Source organism: Myotis lucifugus, unplaced genomic scaffold, assembly GCF_000147115.1.
Source record: "Myotis lucifugus unplaced genomic scaffold, Myoluc2.0 scaffold_278, whole genome shotgun sequence".
NCBI lineage: Eukaryota > Metazoa > Chordata > Mammalia > Chiroptera > Vespertilionidae > Myotis > Myotis lucifugus.
The window spans coordinates 934,810-953,496 of NW_005871326.1; the positions used below are offsets into that span (position 1 = coordinate 934,810).

Sequence of the window (18,687 nt, forward strand, 5' to 3'; positions counted from 1 at the left end):
AAAGTCAAGTGAATAAAAAATCTGCCTTCAGCAGAATAAACTGGTGAATATAATAGAATCAGTGGCATAGAAAGGGAGTGGACTGACAATTCTCAGGGGGAAGAGGGTGTGGGGGTGTGTGGGAAGAGAGTGGATAAAAATCATACACCTATGGATGAGGACAGTGGGGCAGGGGGGGGGTAAGGCGATGGGGTGGGGTGGGAACCAGGTGGAGGGGATCTATCGGGGGAAAAAGAGGAACAACTGTAATAATCTGAACAATAAATATATTTTTATTTTTTTTCCTCACACAGATTGTCAAACTGCAGCGGGAAGTCCGGGGAGGGTTGGGGGGCAGGAGGGAGGGGGGTAAGAGATCAACTGAAGGACTTGTATGCATGCATATGAGCATAACCAATGGACATAAGACACTGGGGGATAGGGGAAGCCGGGGTATTGTCAAGGGTGGGGAAAAAAAAGGACACATATGTAATACCCTTTGTAATGCTTTAAGCAATAAAATAATAAATAAATTAATAAATAAATAAATATATATAAAAAAAGAGTGATATTAATTCTGGATTTATGAGGGAGATTTTACTTTCTAAGGTTAAGGCCCAGAATTGTTCACTTGCAGAGTCCATATTCTTTTTACTCAAATCTTGAGAATTAAGTAAAAACACTTTAATTAGAGAAATTATTAGTTAGGAATTATCAACATCCAAATATTAGTTAGGAATTACCATAATCTAATCAGTGAAATCAATTTACACAAGTTAACGTACTCTTGGGAGCTGCTCTTTGACCATAGTTATATAGAAGCTCTCCTTCAGAGATGTGTCTTTCAGGTTCAGTGCTCAAGGTGCTCTCCATTGTTGAGGTATCAGAACTTGGCATTTGTACGGGGGATGGAGCCTTGGTGCCAGCAGGAAGTGGCATCGCAGGAACTGGCTTCGGAGGAACAGGCTGAGCAGGGAAATCCATACTCTGAGGTTCCTCCTCTTTGGCCACAGACATTACACTAAGAAGAAAAAGACATATTTTGATCCTATTAGGTCACTGAAGACCTATATTAATTTTGATATGCAAAATCAGATTCAAAGACTATATCTTCTTTAGCAACATATTTCTATAATCTGCACTATTATAATTAATTAACAAGATTTATTTTTCCAAGATTATTTTCATGCTCTAACCATAGACCATCTTGAAAGTTCTACCATCCACAAAATAAATCTACATAGGGATATATGGTACTATCAAGTCAACTTAGCCTGGTAAATATTCATACTGGGGAAAAAATAATTTTCTATTTTATTAACAATATGATAGAAATCTTTATTTCAGTGTCTCCAAAAAATGTTTTTTAAAAAAAAGAACCAAAGGTATAAATTTGGTAAAAATTTTGAAAACTTAAAATTTATGACATTTCTTTCTATCTACACTAATAAAAGCGTAATATGCTAATTAAACTGGACAGCCGAAAGATCTTCTGGACGAAGCCGGGGCTGCAAGAGCCAAGCCCCTTGCATGAATTTCGTGCACCGGGCCTCTAGTTAAAGTATAAAGTAGCTTGTGATTTATAAAACTTCACTTATCATTTCTGATGTTTTCAATGGGTCACATAAGACAATTAAAGAGGAAATGTACAGTTACTAGAAGTGAATATGTTATCTTTACATAGCTCTCGGGTGAAGTTCTTCATGAGGAGAGTTAGGATTCTCTTCTTCCAATGGCAGGTCGCCATCACCCCATGGCTTGGGAAGCTCTGGGCTTGATATCTTCAATTTATCAATGGAAATCTCTGACAAAGTTGGGGTAAGAGCAGCTGCAGGAGGAGGTGTAGTAGCAGGGGTAACTGTTGGAGTATTAACAAGTGTGGCAGCAGGCATGTCATTTCCTGAAGATTTTTTTAAAAAAGAAAGAAAAAAGATAAAACAACTCCATAGGAAGGCAAGATATATTGTTTCAGAAATCCCATAACATGACAATAGCTGCTAATGGAAAATTTCCCAAATTAATTTAGTAAAGTAAAAGAAAATAACCTTGAAAAGACATCACTTTTAACACTACCATGAACTTATAGTAGTGTAAGTGTCTATTAGATTAAATATTTTTAAAAGTGGCAACCAGCCGAAACCGGTTTGGCTCAGAGGATAGAGCGTGGGCCTGCGGACTGAAGGGTCCCAGGTTCGATTCCAGTCAAGGGCATGTACCTGGGTTGCGGGCACATCCCCAGTAGGAGATGTGCAGGAGGCAGCTGATCGATGTTTCTCTCTCATCGATGTTTCTAACTCTCTATCTCTCTCCCTTCCTCTCTGTAAAAAAAATCAATAAAAATATATTTTTTAAAAAAAGTGGCAACCAATTTATTAGTTTACATGCAAGGAAAAATGATTTACTAAAACCTAGTAAACAACATGCATCTGTATACTAATCTATGAAACAAACAAACCATGGAATTTTATTTCATAGTTACTAATTAAAACTGAATTATAGAAATAAGGTGTGTACCTTTTTCGGCAAATATTTCTTTCACAGGAAAAGCTGTATCATGATCTGAATCACAGGGAGAAGAATATGGAGTTTTCACCAACATGTGCTCCTTAGGAGGTGAAGGTGAATGAGGAGGAGTTGGCTGTGGGGTAGCCACTGGGGTACACACTCTTGCCTAAAATAAATTAACAAATAAGATAAATGGTGCTTATAATCACCCAAGCAAAGGTAATTTAAAACAATAAAATGAGCTTATTCAGAGATTACATAGATTTTAAATGGATGGGGGTGTGGGGGGAGAGCCCTAAATACCCTGGCTCTTGAACATCTAAGCCAGTGGTTCTCAACCTTCCTAATGCCGCGACCCTTTAATACAGTTCTTCATGTTGTGGTGACCCCCAATTTCATTGTTACAATTTGAACATAATTAAAGTATAGTGATTAATCACAAAAACAATATGTAATTATATATGTGTTTTCCGATGGTCTTAGGCGACCCCTGTGAAAGGGTCGTTCGACCCCCAAAGGGGTCACGACCCACAGGTTGAGAACCGCTGATAAGCTATTTAGTTTCAAGACTAGCCTGTAGAATAACAGCAGGCAACTGAAATAGCTCTCCCTCCCTCTGATATAGGCCCCAAAGAAATCGAGCTGCCTCTTCTAATATGGAGAAGATTAAACAAACACAGCTGCATATCAAACGCAAACACAACCCGGGTAGACCATGTACAGAAAGAATTTTAACTAACAAGATATCAAAAATCAGCCTTTTAGCACAAAAGAAAACAGCTTATAAAAAGCATTGGAAATACATTTTCACCATGGAATACTAAGCAGCAATAAAAAAGAAGGATCTCTTACCCTTTGAGACAGCATGGAGGGACCTGAAGAGTATTATGCTAAGCTAAATAAGCCAGTCAGAGAAAGACAAGTATCATATGACCTCACTCATACGTGGAATCTAATGAACAAAATAGATCGAGATATGGACACATGGAACAGACTGGAATCTCAGATGAAGGCGGGGGGGGGGGGGGGGAGAGGGTGGGTGGGAAGAGATCAACCAAAGAACTTGTATGCATATATACATAACCCATGGACACGGACAATAGAGTGGTGAAGGCCTGGGATGGGGGATGGGGGCAGGCTAGAAGGAGTCAATGGGGGGAAAAAGGGGACATAAGTAATACTTTCAACAATAAATATTTTTTAAAAAGCAATGGAAGAATAAGAAGTAGGGGAGATCAAATAAAGACAATATGGAGATGAAAAATACTGGGGAAGAAAAAAATTACAGTTTGAAATCAATTTGTTAAGTAGATAATCAATCATTCAAATGTTTCAAAATTCAAAAGGTGCAAAAGGATGATAGTGAAAATTAGGTCTCCTTTCTTAGCCATGCTCTATCTATCTAGTTCCCCTCCCCAGAGTTACTAAATATAATCTTGTCTTAAGGCATTTCATATGCATAGATTATTAAATTTCCAGTAGTGGGACTAAACAGTTCAAGGGCTAATTGCATTTTTAATTTGAATACATCTTGCCAAATTTGTCTCTACAGGGTTGTTATTTTACTCTAACACTGTGGAGAATTATCATTTTCCCCAAGATTTGCTGAACAATGACATTATCAAACTTTCAGTGTTACTATTCAGTAAAAATAAAATTTCAGTGACATTATTCTTATTATTATGGTCAGTGAGACTGACCATCTTTTTATATGTACAGGGACCATTTGTATATCTTTTTTGTGTGTAACTTGCCTGGATATGTCCACATGCATAATATTACATAGTATTAACATATCAATGTCAAATTGTGAGGGTCTGATAATGCTGTAACCTAGCAGAAACTTCATTTCTTCAATATGACCCTTTCGCCTTCTTTCCTTTTGATTCAAACTGGCCTTGTCCAGCCTAAGAGTATCCTAACTCACCTGCCTCTCCTTCCCTTGCACCTCCACTCCCTTAGTCATCAAGCCCTCAGTATAATGATGTTCTGGTGGTCAGTGGCATCAAATAATCTTAGGAACAAAGCCTCAAATCTGTTGACCACAGAGACAGAGTTTCAAACTACAGATAACTTCTAGGCCTCAGTTGTGTTTCAGCTCCAGAACGACCTACTGACCACATCCTTGCAAAATTAGACAAAGTAACACCATGGCTGACATGGGGACCAGATGCAAGAATCAACTAGCTGCTGACCAATCCACAGAGATCAAAACCCTAACCTCTTAGTCCCCCTTTATAACCATCCCCTAGAAGCCATGGGGGAGCTATGTCTTTGAGCATGAGCTCCACCTGTGACTCTGGGCATGGCACCATTTCCTTAAATATAAACCTTTACTTTCTTGGCTGCAAACTCCTGTTTGCCTTTAATTGGGCCTTGATGTGTGCAGGCAAACAAACCCCTTTAGCTCAGCAACAATAGTATTTTGGTTATGTAAGAAAGTGCCTTGTTCTTAGAAAATACTGCTGATGCTTTTACAAGTGTCATGGTATCTGCAACTTTCAAATGATTTTTAAAGAAATAGAACATAAAAACAGATAGATATATGTTCACTGTCTCATAGGTTTAATTTTTCTATGAATTTAAAAGTTTTTAAAGTAAAATGCTGGGGAAATGTTACTGTAATCATAACAACAGGCAATTAATCTCCACCACAAACTATGATTTTATGATACTCAGTTTAAAATTTGCTTATTTTCAGTGAAGGCCTGGGGAGGGGATGGGAGCAGGGTAGAGGAGGTCAATGGGGGAAATGAGAAAACATCTGTAATATTTTCAACAATAAAGATAAATTTAAAAACAAAAATAAAATTTGTCCATTTTACTTTTTTTAAATAAATGTATCAAAAATTCCCCAGGAACCCAAGTTATGAAAGGAGAGTCACACCTACCGGCAGGCAGGTTTCACTTGTTAAAACGTCCCCAGCAACACCTGGAGCGACAAGATCTTGCTTCTTTGCTTCTCTGTCCCCCAGCATGACAGCAATGGTCTCAGCAAGAGCTTCATTCACAAAATGACTAATCATGTCTGAACTCACAGGAACCCCAGCATCAACAAAAAGCTGGAGGACGCCACCACTTGTTCCTTCCACTACAAAGTGAAAGAATTTCAGAATAAGTGGGCAAGGAACGTGCTTACAATCCAAACCTTAATTCTTAAAATTTTAGAGATGCAAACATATGTGTACAAGGGGGTGGGAGGAGAAATAAAAATGAAAATAGAAAATCTACTTATTATGAAGAAGAAGAAGATAACTTAATAATGCACATTCTCTCTAAGCAAACAAAAAAGGGAAGGAAAATATACAGATGAAAATTTGCTTATATGGCCTCTTCCCTACCATAGAACTTAGTGATAAAAAGGATTTACATCCACATTAAATGTTCTATCTGAAAACAATCCATATTTCCAAGGAAACACTGTGACAGATCTTGGCCAAAACGCAAGGATACAATGACTGTGAGGGAACCTCAGAGAAATGGTAGCTGCTTTATAAACATGAAGATGAACCTACCTTTCTTTCTAGTTTCAATACTAACATTTACAGTTTAGGTCAGTGATGGCAAACCTATGACACGCGTGTCAGAGGTGACACGCGAACTCATTTTTTTGGTTGATTTTTCTTTGTTAAATGGCATTTAAATATATAAAATAAATATCAAAAATATAAGTCTTTGTTTTACTATGATTGCAAATATCAAAAAATTTCTATATGTGACACGGCACCAGAGTTAAGTTAGGGTTTTTCAAAATGCTGACACGCCGAGCTCAAAAGGTTCGCCATCACTGGTTTAGGTGCTTGATATCAGAAGCTCCACAGGTATATTAATTTTCCAAATATGTTGTACTTTTAACCTGTATGAATGTTCAGAAAATTCAGTGAAGTTTTAACAACAGACTTTACTAGACTTAAAGTGGCTCTATTTCTAGAGCTTTGTGTGGAAAACATGTAAACAATGATCTATATGATTGATGGCGATGTGACCTCTCAAAAGAGCACTCTATTAATTAGTACACCTATGGCAGCAATATCTAGAAATCCCTAAAAAGTGGGTATAGGTGTCTTGTTGAGGGATAAGTAATTATATGTTGACATGAAACATTTAGCAGTCTCTGGTAAAGTTAAACATTACTTACCATATGATCAAGAGAAATTTAAAAATGTGTCTAAAAAATCTGTTTGCAAATATTCATATCACAGATTTATAATAGCCAAAAACTAAAAGACTACAAATGTCTATCAACTGGTAAATGGATTACAAATTGTTATATACATACAGTGTAATATTATTACGACTGTCAAAGCATTATGATAAATAAGACAAACACAATAGATATGCACTGTATGATCATGTATATACAAAATTGTAGAAAAAGCAAAAATACAATGAAAGAATGAAGATCAGTGGTTGTTAGGGCCTGGCGGGCATGGGAGGAGGTTAGGAATTGACTTCAAAGTGGTATGAGGGAAATTTTCGGGATGATGGAAATGTTTTTCAATATCATGATCCTGCGGCTTATAGCTGTGTTTATTAAAACTCATCAAACTGGACACTTAGAATTGGTGAGTTTTATGGCAAATAAGCTATATCTCAAAAAAGCTGTTGCAGAAGGAGGGGAAAGAAAAGAGAAAGAGGGGGAGGAGATAGAAGGAGGAGGAGGAGGGAAGAGGAAGAAGAAGAGAAGGAAGAAAAGGAGGAATACTACCCTTAAAAATACTACCCTTAAAAATAACCTCTATGAATGATGTGGGTTCCATAAAGAAAGAAGCTCCTTTATTCATTCAATGATCACATAACCTCTTAAATGTTAGTCAAGGGCTAAGCACTAAAGGAGAAACATCCTTAATCCTGAGTAATTTATAGTCTAGTGAGTGAGACAGATATGTAAACCAATCACAATACAATGTGAAAGTTACTATATCAAAGATATATACAAAGTGCTATATATAACACTTTGGAAATAATAGAGATTTGGGGTGGGAGGAATAGAGGATGTTATCATCATCTGAATGCTGCAGTATGATATAAGGAGGTGAGGGAGAACTAACTCCACTCCAGAGATCTGGGAACTGATATAGAAAGAGCTTATCTTTTGTCAGGCAAAGCATACCTGACTTCTAGGATATGTAAATCCACAATGACCTGAAAGTTTTGTCTTTTAATAACAAAAAAATTAAAGAGATTCCATTTCACTTACCAATGTCAGAACTCAACGGTTCACTTGCCTCGCTGGCTGAAACACTGACATTAGCTATGGCCTGTTGTTGGATTGGAAAGAGCCCAGAGATAATTCTTGACATTATTTCTTGTTCTACCCTAGGGGATAAAAGTTAAGGATTCCTAAATTTGAGTGAAATGTAGAAAACATTAGAAATACTATGCTTAAAAATAACCTCTAACCCTCCATAAGCACAAGCATTTACATGTGAAAGCAGTCATTCTAAAAGCTGAATCTGGAAGAAGAAACAATCAAATGTATCCCCTAGCAAAACAGACCACATGAAATAGATCTCCATGTGGGAGATAATTCATTACACCAAATTAAAATCTTTCAGATTAGTCTAAAGAAGAGTTTAACAGACCTCATAAATTCCTAAGAAGGTTTAGGTCAACTATACCTAGCATATCATGCACCTAAAATGATGGGTTCTCTACTCTGAAAGCATGCATATAAAACCACACAAGATCAGAGCTGGAAAAGAAGTCCAGCTACCCTCTCTTCAAGGAATAAATATATAGACTGCAATATAGATAGGTAGTTTTCCTCTTAAAAAAAATAATTTATTTTCAAAGTCATTGTTAACATGGAGAAAAGGAAGAAGAGGGGGAAAAATGCAATGAAATAGGAGACTGCCTCTGTACATGAGAACAGCTAATACACGATTAAAAATTATTATATGCCCTGGCTGGTTTGGCTCAATGAATAGAGTGTCAGCCTGCAGACTGAAGGGTCCCAGGTTTGATTCCAGGCAAGGGCATATGCCCAGGTTACAGGCTCAATCCCCAGTAGGGGGCATGCAGGGGCAGCCAATCAATGATTCTCTCTCATCATTAATGTTTCTATCTATATCTTCTCCCTTCCTCTCTCTGAAATCAATAAAAATATTTTTTTTAAATTAATAAACAAGTAATAGATGTTCACTGTCGAAAAATCAGAAAACATTAAAAATTTTTTAAGCAGGCAAGGCTCCCTCTTAATCCCAGATTCAAGGATAAACACAGGTAACAATCTGGAATATAATTTTCCATTTTTTTCTCTATGCCCATTTATTTTGGAGTGAGTTCTTATAAACTACTAGAGGCCCGATGCATGAAAATTCATGCAAGGGTAGGCCTTCCTTCCCCTGGCTGCCGGCACCAGCTTCCCTCAACACCCGGGACCCGGGCTGCTTCCCTCCTCCAGCTGCCCGCAGGGACCGGGCTGGCTTCCCTCGGGCCCGGCTTCATCAGGAAGGACGTCCGGAATGATGTCCAGAAGACATCCGGTCTAATTAGCATATAACCCTTTTATTATTATAGATGGTTAAATCATTAGAATCCTGCTTAGTTTATGTACCAGTGTATAAATCAGGGGTCCTCAAACTTTTTAAACAGGGGGCCAGTTCACTGTCCCTCAGACCGTTGGAGGGCCGGACTATAGTTTAAAAAAAAACTATGAACAAATTCCTATGCACACTGTACATATCTTATTTTGAAGTAAAAAAACAAAACGAGAACAAATACAATACTTGTATTTGCATGTGGCCCGCGGGCCGTAGTTTGAGGACCCCTGGTATAAATAATGTATTTCAACATGACTAAATATTTTTCTAAACCTAATCTTGACAACTGTATTAATATTCAGTTTAGTTTATTCCATAACTTGCTTAAGGTTTCTCACAGGGATAAAAATAAGTTCATAAGTTTATATAAGTAACAGAACAGTGCCTTGTTTGTAACAAGCACTATTGCTGCTAAGTAAGCTATGGCCTGTGGCAGAACTGTAATTTCCTTAGGAAAAATTTTTGGAAGTGAATCACTAGATTGAAGAACATGTACATTTTTAAGGCTTTTTTACTTCACAATAGCTCTTTTGCCATTTAGACGGTCTAAGTACAAGTATTCCAGGACAGAAGTAATACCTCCAACAATTAGTTACACACTAAGTATCCCATCAAATAGTTTCCAATGACTATAGCAAAGAAAAGAAATTTAATAAATGAAAGGAGACAAGAAAGATTTTCAACCGAAACTCAATACTTTCCATTTATATTTGCTGCTACAATTCTGTTAACACCAATGCCTCTTTAAACTCACCACTGAATTAAACTACTTTCCAAGGTTTCTTTTCTCTGAATTACTTTATCCAGAATATCAGCAGTGGGATGAAAAGTAGAAGCAACTGGTGGAAATGGAGGACCATTATATTTTGTAGAAGCAACTTTAACACTTCTATTAAACTCCAGAATTGGTTCAGAATATTCTGGAATTTCATCACATTTTTCCTCCTCCTGGTAATAATAAAAACAAAATGATTATATTCATATATCAGTTCAACACTGCTGAGTGACAAGTATAGGCAGGGAACTTATATAGATGAGTTAACTTAACCAACACTTCTAAATTAATCAATGGCATTTCAACTAGTTTGATCGCATTATTTACATGCACATTTGTCTATCATATGGAAAAATACTGGTAGAAAACGGTTTCCAAGATCTGTTACCTGTATGACATCAATTACTTCATCAAAGTTAGTTCCTGGAAACTTCACCTCTTCATCTACCTTCGTTAATTCTGGAGTCTAAGAAAGCATTTCAGAAAGTTTTTGTTGTGTTTACTGTCTTTTTAACTTATACATGACTTATCATATTTGTACCCATAGCATAAGCTTATAATAAATAGCCCTATTTTTTAAATTTTAACATCCTATTCAGAATTTATTTCATTTGTAAATTAAATTCAAGACAGTCCCACCTGTCCTTGTGGCTCAGTGGTTAAGCGTCAACCTATGAACCAGCAGGTCACGGTTAAGATTCCCAGTCAGGACACATGCCCAGGTTTCAGGCTTGATCCCCAGTAGGAAGCATGTAGGAGGCAGGTAATCAATGATTCTCTCTCATCACTGATGTTTCTATCTCTCTCTCCCTCTCCTTTCCTCTCTGAAATCAATAAAACTGTATATTTTCAACAATCAACTCCTAAAAAAAAAAAAATCCAAGACAGTCCCAAAGCCATTAGGTTCTCATTTCAATAGTCCTAAAAAATTAAATAGAAGTTTTTCTGTCAAGGATTCCATCAACAATGCAACGTAAGTCAAGTTGGTATGATTGTGATTTCTCTCCTAGAGTTAAGATAAAGTGCTTGTATATGTAGATATATAAGTATACACATACAAACTCACGAAAAGACAGTTACAGAATCAAAAATTTAGAAAAATAAATAAAATAGTTATTTTACAAATTTAGTCTGTAGGCCTCACTGTAAGTAATCTAGTTACCTAAAACCACAAATAGCCTCCTGAGAGCTGAACGATAGAGTCAGAAAATTATTATTTGTAATCATATATATTTTAATAAACTTCTGGTGGAAAAAATTACTAATGAAAAAATTAAATTAGACACAAATACATTTAGGTTCAGTTCTATTTTACTATTTCTGATTATGAAAAATTGTTGGTTTTCTCCCTTTCCCTAAGAATGTATCCTTACAGAAGCATGGAATAGACTGACAAATCTCAGAGGGAAGAGGTGGAGGAGGGAGAGATTAACCAAAGAACTTAAATGCATATTGGCATAACTCGCACACACAGACAATGATAGTGTGGTGAAGGCCAGGGACGGAGTGGAGGGTTCAATAGGGAGAAAAAAGGGGGCATCTGTAATACATTCAACAATAAAGATAAATTTTTTTAAAAAAAACTATATATACTTGAGGACCAAATTTGCTTACAATAGATGAAACGTGGGGAAAATTACGGTGCTTTTTGATGTGTAGTAGTAGAGTCATAACTTCATTACTTAGTAGCAAATAAATACTTGGAAGAAATGCCTATTTGTGCATCATGTCAATAGTACAATGACAAAGTAACATTCTAAAACATAAACTCCAATCATTATAAAATTCACATTCAGAAAAACTATATTAAGTTGCCATTTAAATCGAGATTCTCCTCTGAAGAAAAAATTTTTCACATATGAGAGTATTACAACTTATGTGACCAAAAAGTTACACTAAGGATTATGACTTTCAAAATATTTATAAATGAAAGAATCTTCAAGTTTCGTTTTTAGGTTCATAAGCAATTCCAGGTTCATTCTGAATCTTCTCCTTAAAACCTAAATTATTATAATGAATTATAATGATAATGAAAGACTTTGCAGGGAATAACATTAGTTAAAATCTATAGTGAGACATTACTTAAAACTATAAAATAAATTTCTGAACAATACCTGTATCCAGGTGCTCAGAGGAGGAGGAGATGCTTGTTTGGGACTAGGCAGAGATGGACTGACATCAATGCTGACATTTGAAATGCTGTCAATATCTACACTGGGTAATACCTAAAAAAGAACACAACATCTAGCTTTCTGTTCATCATTTTGACTCAAATACTTGATATCTATATATCAATAACATATATTTAACTTTTTATTGCAAAGTCAATGGAAAATAGTTTTTTAATTATGAAAGGATAATTTATAAAATTTGGAAAATAAAGGGAAACAAACAAAATCCTACTATCTTAAGAAAGCTTCATTTTCACTATTCCTTTTACGTATCTTTATACTAGCCACTTATATGTAGGCAAAATATATAATAATTTCATTCCTGATTTTTCAATGTAATTAAGTCATAAACATCCTACCTTGTTTCCATATAGACTTCATAATTATATTTTAAATGACTGTATAATATTTCAACAAATACACATGCCTTTACTATTAATTGTTTTCCTGTTGGCAAACATTTAGGATACTCCTAATATTTCTCCTATTATATGTATATCACTACAAAAAACTTCTTAATATATATATAGGGTTTATTTCCCTAAATTTTGAATTATATCCTTATACTAGATAGCCAGATACTAGATTAAATTTTTGAGCCACAGGGCGTGAATATTTAAGATTCTTGGTAATTACTGCCAAAATGCAATCCAAATGAGCCCTATTTACAACATCAAAAAAGGTGATCAATTATAAGTTTTACCCAACCTTTCCCCAAATTAGATAATATAACTGCTTCATCAATAATAGTTTTTAAATGGAGGTATATTATTTTAATTTGTATTATCTCGGTAACTAGCAAGATTTAAATTATTCAGTTTGCTTGATTATAAATTGTATTTCCTCTTCCCTAGAATCTTATTCATGTTCTTTGAATATTTCTGGATTTGTATCTAAGTTTTCTTATTAATTTATGGAGGTTTTTACATTTAAAAATTAATTCTTTCTAGTATATTCGTTTCATATGTCCTCACTACATGTGGTTTGCCTTTTTATTTAAAAATTTATTACATATTTAAGTTTTAGATTTTATAGACTCAAATCTATTTTTATATTATTTCTAAGTTTTCTTGTCTCATATTCAGACTTAGCTTCAACTTTGATAAAAATTTCATGCAATTATCTTCTAATTCTCCCTATTTTTATATTTTGTAGTTACACGTTAGTCTATTGCCTGCTTGGAACTCATTTGCTATATACAGCAGGAATTTTAGAGTCTAAAACTGATCTATTTTCCACATTGCTAACCAATTATAACATACATTTTTTTCTTTTACAAGAATCCTATTTCTCAACTGATTTATCCAACCTATATTATATTATATTTTAATTAACCAACACAATTTCTGAAATACTTTTATAAAGGACCAGTACCAAAACAAAAACTTTTTAAAACCCTTTGTTCCTTCAAATATCAAAATGATCCTAAAGTTCAGGTTTTTAAAAAAAGTCATTTTTTAAAAATTACAATTTCACTTAAATTATACATTAACTAAGGAGAACTGAGTACTTGAATATTTAATCTTCACATATAAGTTCTTTCTCTATTCAAATCTTCATCTACCTATATACATAAAAGCCGAGCAACTGGAAAGGTGGAAAGACCAGAATGACCAGTGGCTATGATGTGCATTGCAGCAGCCAACCAGCCTGATCTGGGCCCTGATTGGCCACCAACACCCGATCGGGGGCAGGACTGGCTGGCCAACCATCTGTGGCCCCTCCCCACACCGGCCCAGCTCGATGAGCCCCGATCGGGGCAGGCCGGCCGGACCCCAGCAATGCACAAATTCGTGCACCAGACCTCTAGTATGTTTATATAAAGATTGATGTATTAATAAGTCACAAACACTGTATTTTTAAAATTAGTTACAATATATTGTTCAATCATTCCCTTTGGAATATCATCAAGCCACCTGGATATGAGTCATTGGCTTAAAAAGGTACCTTAAATCATGCAAAGCAAGGAAAGAAACAACACATTACCACCATAGTTTTAAAGAAAAGACCCATGATAAAAGCAAAGTTTTCATGAACACATATAATAGATTTTAAGTACTCAAGTTAAGCCAAAATTTTTTTTCCTGAAAAACTTCTGTTTTTGCGCCCTGGGATACCTACCTGTACAGCAAGCTGAGGAGGGTCCTTTTTTTCTGACTTCATTTCTACAACTGCTATGTTAGGTTTCTTTACCCCAGTTGCTGGTTTTCGAGAAGATGGAGGAATAGAAGTAATCACTGTTACAGGGTGTGGCTTGTTTACAATTGCTCCAGCAGGTGGCATGGAATCACTATTACTTTGGGTTTGTCCTAAAAAGTTTGGAGGAGAAAATGAGTCAACAATTTCAGAAATAAAGGAAAAAATCCAATATACAACTTAGATCTTTATGGCTATATTCTCATATGAAAGAAAAGCACCATCTGCAATCACCTTTCCCTCTAACATCACCACTGTCAACAAACCACGTCATTCTTTTAACAATGACCAAATTTATTTGGCACTCATACGTACTAAACATTTCACATACACTATCTAATTTAACCCTCAATATAAGCCTACGAGGTATTAATAATTTTATAATTGAGGAAACAGAGGTTTAGAAACATATAATTTGCCAAAGGTCATAACTGTTTCTAAGTGCCAAAGCCAAGACTAAAGTGTAATGTATTATATTGTATTATTTTTATTCTCAAATCTTCATAGAGCAACAATGGCCAGAAATAAAACCAACAACAAAATACCAATGTTTGGCCCTAACCGGTTTGGCTCAGTGGATAGAGTGTTGACCTGCGGACTGAAAGGTCCCAAGTTCGATTCCGGTCAAGGGCATGTACCTTGGTTGTGGGCACATCCCCGGTAGGAGGTGTGCAGGAGGCAGCTGATCGATGTTTCTCTCTAATTGATGTTTCTAACTCTCTATCCCTCTCCCTTCCTCTCTGTAAAAAAACAATAAAATATATTTTAAAAAATCCAAACAAACAATGTTTGACCACCAATAAACAGCATGTAAGCCAACTATTTGGTGATTATTATAACTGTCAAAAACTTGTTAGCTTTCAGTTCAGAAGTTCCACTTGTTATGGTACAGAGCATTCATTAAAAGCATAGATTCTAGCCCTAGCCAGTTTGGCTCAGTGGATAGAGCATCAGCCTGCAGGCTGAAGGGTCCCAGGTTCGATTTCAGTCAAGAGCATATGCCCAGGTTGCGGACTTGATCCCCAGTAGGAGGCATGCAAGAGGTGTCCAATCAATAATTCTCTCATCACTGATGTTTCTATCTCTCCCTCTCCCTTCCTCTCTGAAATAAAAAAATAAAATAAAATTTTAAAAAAGCATAGACTCTAAATAAAGCCAGACCACCTGGGTTTGAATCTTGGCTCCCTGTAGCCTTTGACAAATTACCTAACTCCTTTGTGCCTTGGTTTCTTCATCTATGAAACTGGTACATTACTGCGTTTTATAGGGTGGATTAAAGCAGTTAACATATGTAAAGGGCTTAGATCTGTGCTGGCACACAGTAAGAACTTTTTAAGTTTTAGTATTATATTAGTAGAAGGTATGTTTGAACAGACATTAGCCACCAAACTAACATGTCATTAACCCATAATATCAAATATAAAAAATTCTCTCATGTTGAAAAATATCCATATTTAAATCATTCATCAAAATTAAGAAAGAATAGTAATGACACTAAAAGAGAAAAATAGCTAACTAGTGAGAGCAAAAATGATTTGATCAGTTTTTACAATGATGAGCCCGAGACCTCAAATAAGTAAATAATCAAGTATTGGCTTAGAATATACAACCACACTATTTTACTTATCACAGCCTAGTTCAAATGTACATAAAAGGTACTTTAAAGTATTTCCCTTAACACATGATGATATTAAACCAGTCAAAGTTCTTGAATTCTTTAATTTTTATGAATGTCTATGATACCTAACAATTTTAAAATTTCATGTCATCTACAACAATGTACTATAAATACCAAAACAATATTTCCTGTGAGCAGAATTCATCATATCAGAGACATTCTGAGGCCTTACCCACAAATATACTAGGTGTACCAGTCAATAATAGCGGATTTTGTAATCAAAGAAAACACGATAATCTCAAGAGAAACATCAAAAGTGCTTTATTCAAAGTAATGTCCATCTCTAACTACACATTTCCCCCATCTTTCAGGTAATTTGTGGATACCATCCCAATAGAACTTTTTTTGTTTTGAGGCAAACCATTCAGAGACCCAGTTTTCCACTTCTTCGTATGTTTTGAAGTGCTGCTCAGAAAGTGCGTGTGCCATCGATCAGAACAAGTGGTCATCTGAAGGAGCGAGGTCTGGGGAATACAGCGGTGGGTTAATACTTCCCAGGCAAGATCTTTTAATGTGTCATTAACTGGTTTTGAAGTGTATGATGGGGCGTCATTATGAAGCAAAATTACTTTGCCATGTCTTCTGGCACATTCTGGTCGTTTCACCACGCTTTGATTCAAATTGATTATTTGTTGTAGGTAGCGATCAGTATTAACGGTTTCACCTAGTTTTAGAAGCTCATAATACACCACACCTTCCTGATCCCACCAAACGCAGAGCATTGTCTTCTTTCTGAAGCGATTTGGCCTTGCAGTCAATGTTGATGGTTGACCTGGATCAACCCATGATTTTGTGCGTTTGGGATTCTCAGAATAAATCCACTTTTCATCGCCAGTCACAATTCAATGCAAAAAAGACTTTCTTTTGTGCTACTGAAGCAACATTTTACTGATGACTTTTCCGTTTTCCATTTCTTTCATTCAGTTGATGTGGCACCCATTTTCCTTCCTTTAAAATCTTTCCCATTGCTTGTAAATGATCAGAAATTGTTTGCTGAGCAACATTTAATCTTTCTGCAAGTTGTTTTTGAGTTTGACACACATCTTCATCCAATAATGCTGTAATTGTTGGTCTTTAAACTTTTTCGGTTAACCTGGACGTCTTTGTCTTTCACATTGAAATCATCACTTTTAAAGGGTTTAAACCAGCATTCACAAGTATCTTGAGATGGAGCATGTACACCATAAGCTTCCCGAAGTATTCAGCAGCAGTTTTCTTCAAAATAAAGTAATGAATTAAAACTTCCCACAAATGCTCTTGTTTTGGCACAAAATTTGACATTTTTAAGTGTAAAAATATCTATGATGATAACACCTTCAGCAAATTTGACATATGAAGTTTTAAAGCTTGTTGTCAATGCTACAAAATAGCATACATATCAAATCGCATATATATCAACATATGTGTAACTCCATCTATTGAAAAAAATCCGCGTTATTAACCGGTACACCTAGTAAACAACATATAAGGGAAAAGATAGGTGACTATCATGTCAGCACCATTCTTTAAGTTCTGATACTGCTAATATGAATTTTAAATTGACCCATATGTTCTGTTAGATCTTACCTAAAAGAATCGCCATAGGAATTAGATGACCTTCCAGTGTACCTGAAAGAGTAGGCATTTCTCTGCTTGGGCTGAACAAATACTGCTGATCACCAGGAGGCAGTGTAGCAATGGAATGCTGCAGTTTAGAATCTATCTTCTTGGGTTTTGTTGCATAAAAGTCAGTTTGTGTTCTTATTGACTTTACTTTAGTGCCTGTAATAATCATCAATGGCAGATATTTTTAAATATTGTTTGAACAGCCACTATCCACCCATTTAGAAATACACAACTCTTCTTCACAGGAAAATCTCATTCTATATATGATTACAGTGCCCCAAAAAGAAGTAGCATATAAACTAGAGGGTAGCAAACTTTTTATTGAAAGGCCAGGTAGTAAGTATTTTAGTCTCATGGGCCATGTCGTCTCAATTGCAACATCTCAACTCTGCCATTGTAGCATGAAAGCAGCCATAGACAATACATAAATAGAGCAGAGTTATGCTGCAAAGTTTATAAAACTTTATTTATAAAAACAGGCAGCTGACCTTCAGACCATGGTTTCTCAACCCCTGAATATAAGTAACAACATATATAACTGCTATGACAGAACAGATACAAGGACTAGGAAAAAATGTTCAATAAAGATTTGAAAGAATATTTATAGACGTTAATATCATTATATATATTATTCTATTCCTATAGAATAAATCTGTGTAGACTTTAAATTCTCAATTCTTAAAGAATTAGAAATTTGGTCATCTTTCTCTTTAGAGAAGATAAAGGGAATATGAGAAAAGTGAAGAAAAGTAAAATTATAAAGGAAAATGAACTTTTTTCTAAATCACTTCCTGATATTACTACATTTTTACTTGTAATAGCTGAGTAATTTTATAAATCTAGATTTTTAAATAAAGGTTCATGATCCCAGAAAGAAAATTTCATTACCACTGACTATATTTTTTCATCCTGTTCTCTAGTATTCATTCGATTGAATAAATATTTTCTTGACTATTATTGAAGATATATTTTCAAAGCCTTTCATATGTGTTTTGTATCACTGCAGACACAGGGAGTACAGCACTGAATAAACCAACTGTACTCACTGAGCTTACAGTATAACAAGTAAAACAATCTGTAAACAAAAATATAACAGCAGACAGTGAAAATGCTATAAGAAACAATAAGGCAGGGACAAAGGATATAAAGGGATAGAAGACAATTTTTTTGGATAGGATGGTCAGGGTAAACCTCTCTGAGGAGCTAACATCACAGAGCAGAGATGGAAAGAAC

General features: G+C 35.4%; 1 protein-coding gene across 10 annotated transcripts in view; it reads right to left on the bottom strand.

The window, feature by feature from the left end:
• Nucleotides 1-18,687, bottom strand: part of KIAA0586 (KIAA0586 ortholog) — a 95,134-nt gene that overhangs the window by 52,844 nt on the left and 23,603 nt on the right. For all 10 annotated transcript variants that reach the window (XR_002831839.1, XR_002831840.1, XR_002831841.1 and 7 more), the window contains 10 exons: nucleotides 17,416-17,610; nucleotides 14,097-14,284; nucleotides 11,919-12,029; nucleotides 10,193-10,270; nucleotides 9,784-9,977; nucleotides 7,685-7,803; nucleotides 5,376-5,575; nucleotides 2,494-2,650; nucleotides 1,660-1,879; nucleotides 765-1,000 (listed from right to left, as the gene is read on the bottom strand). Coding sequence is in view for 7 of the 10 variants with exons in the window: in XM_023763231.1 (XP_023618999.1) it covers nucleotides 765-1,000; nucleotides 1,660-1,879; nucleotides 2,494-2,650; nucleotides 5,376-5,575; nucleotides 7,685-7,803; nucleotides 9,784-9,977; nucleotides 10,193-10,270; nucleotides 11,919-12,029; nucleotides 14,097-14,284; nucleotides 17,416-17,610 (1,698 nt within the window). In the remaining 3 variants the exon portion in view is untranslated. The remainder of the gene's footprint in view (nucleotides 1-764; nucleotides 1,001-1,659; nucleotides 1,880-2,493; nucleotides 2,651-5,375; nucleotides 5,576-7,684; nucleotides 7,804-9,783; nucleotides 9,978-10,192; nucleotides 10,271-11,918; nucleotides 12,030-14,096; nucleotides 14,285-17,415; nucleotides 17,611-18,687) is intronic.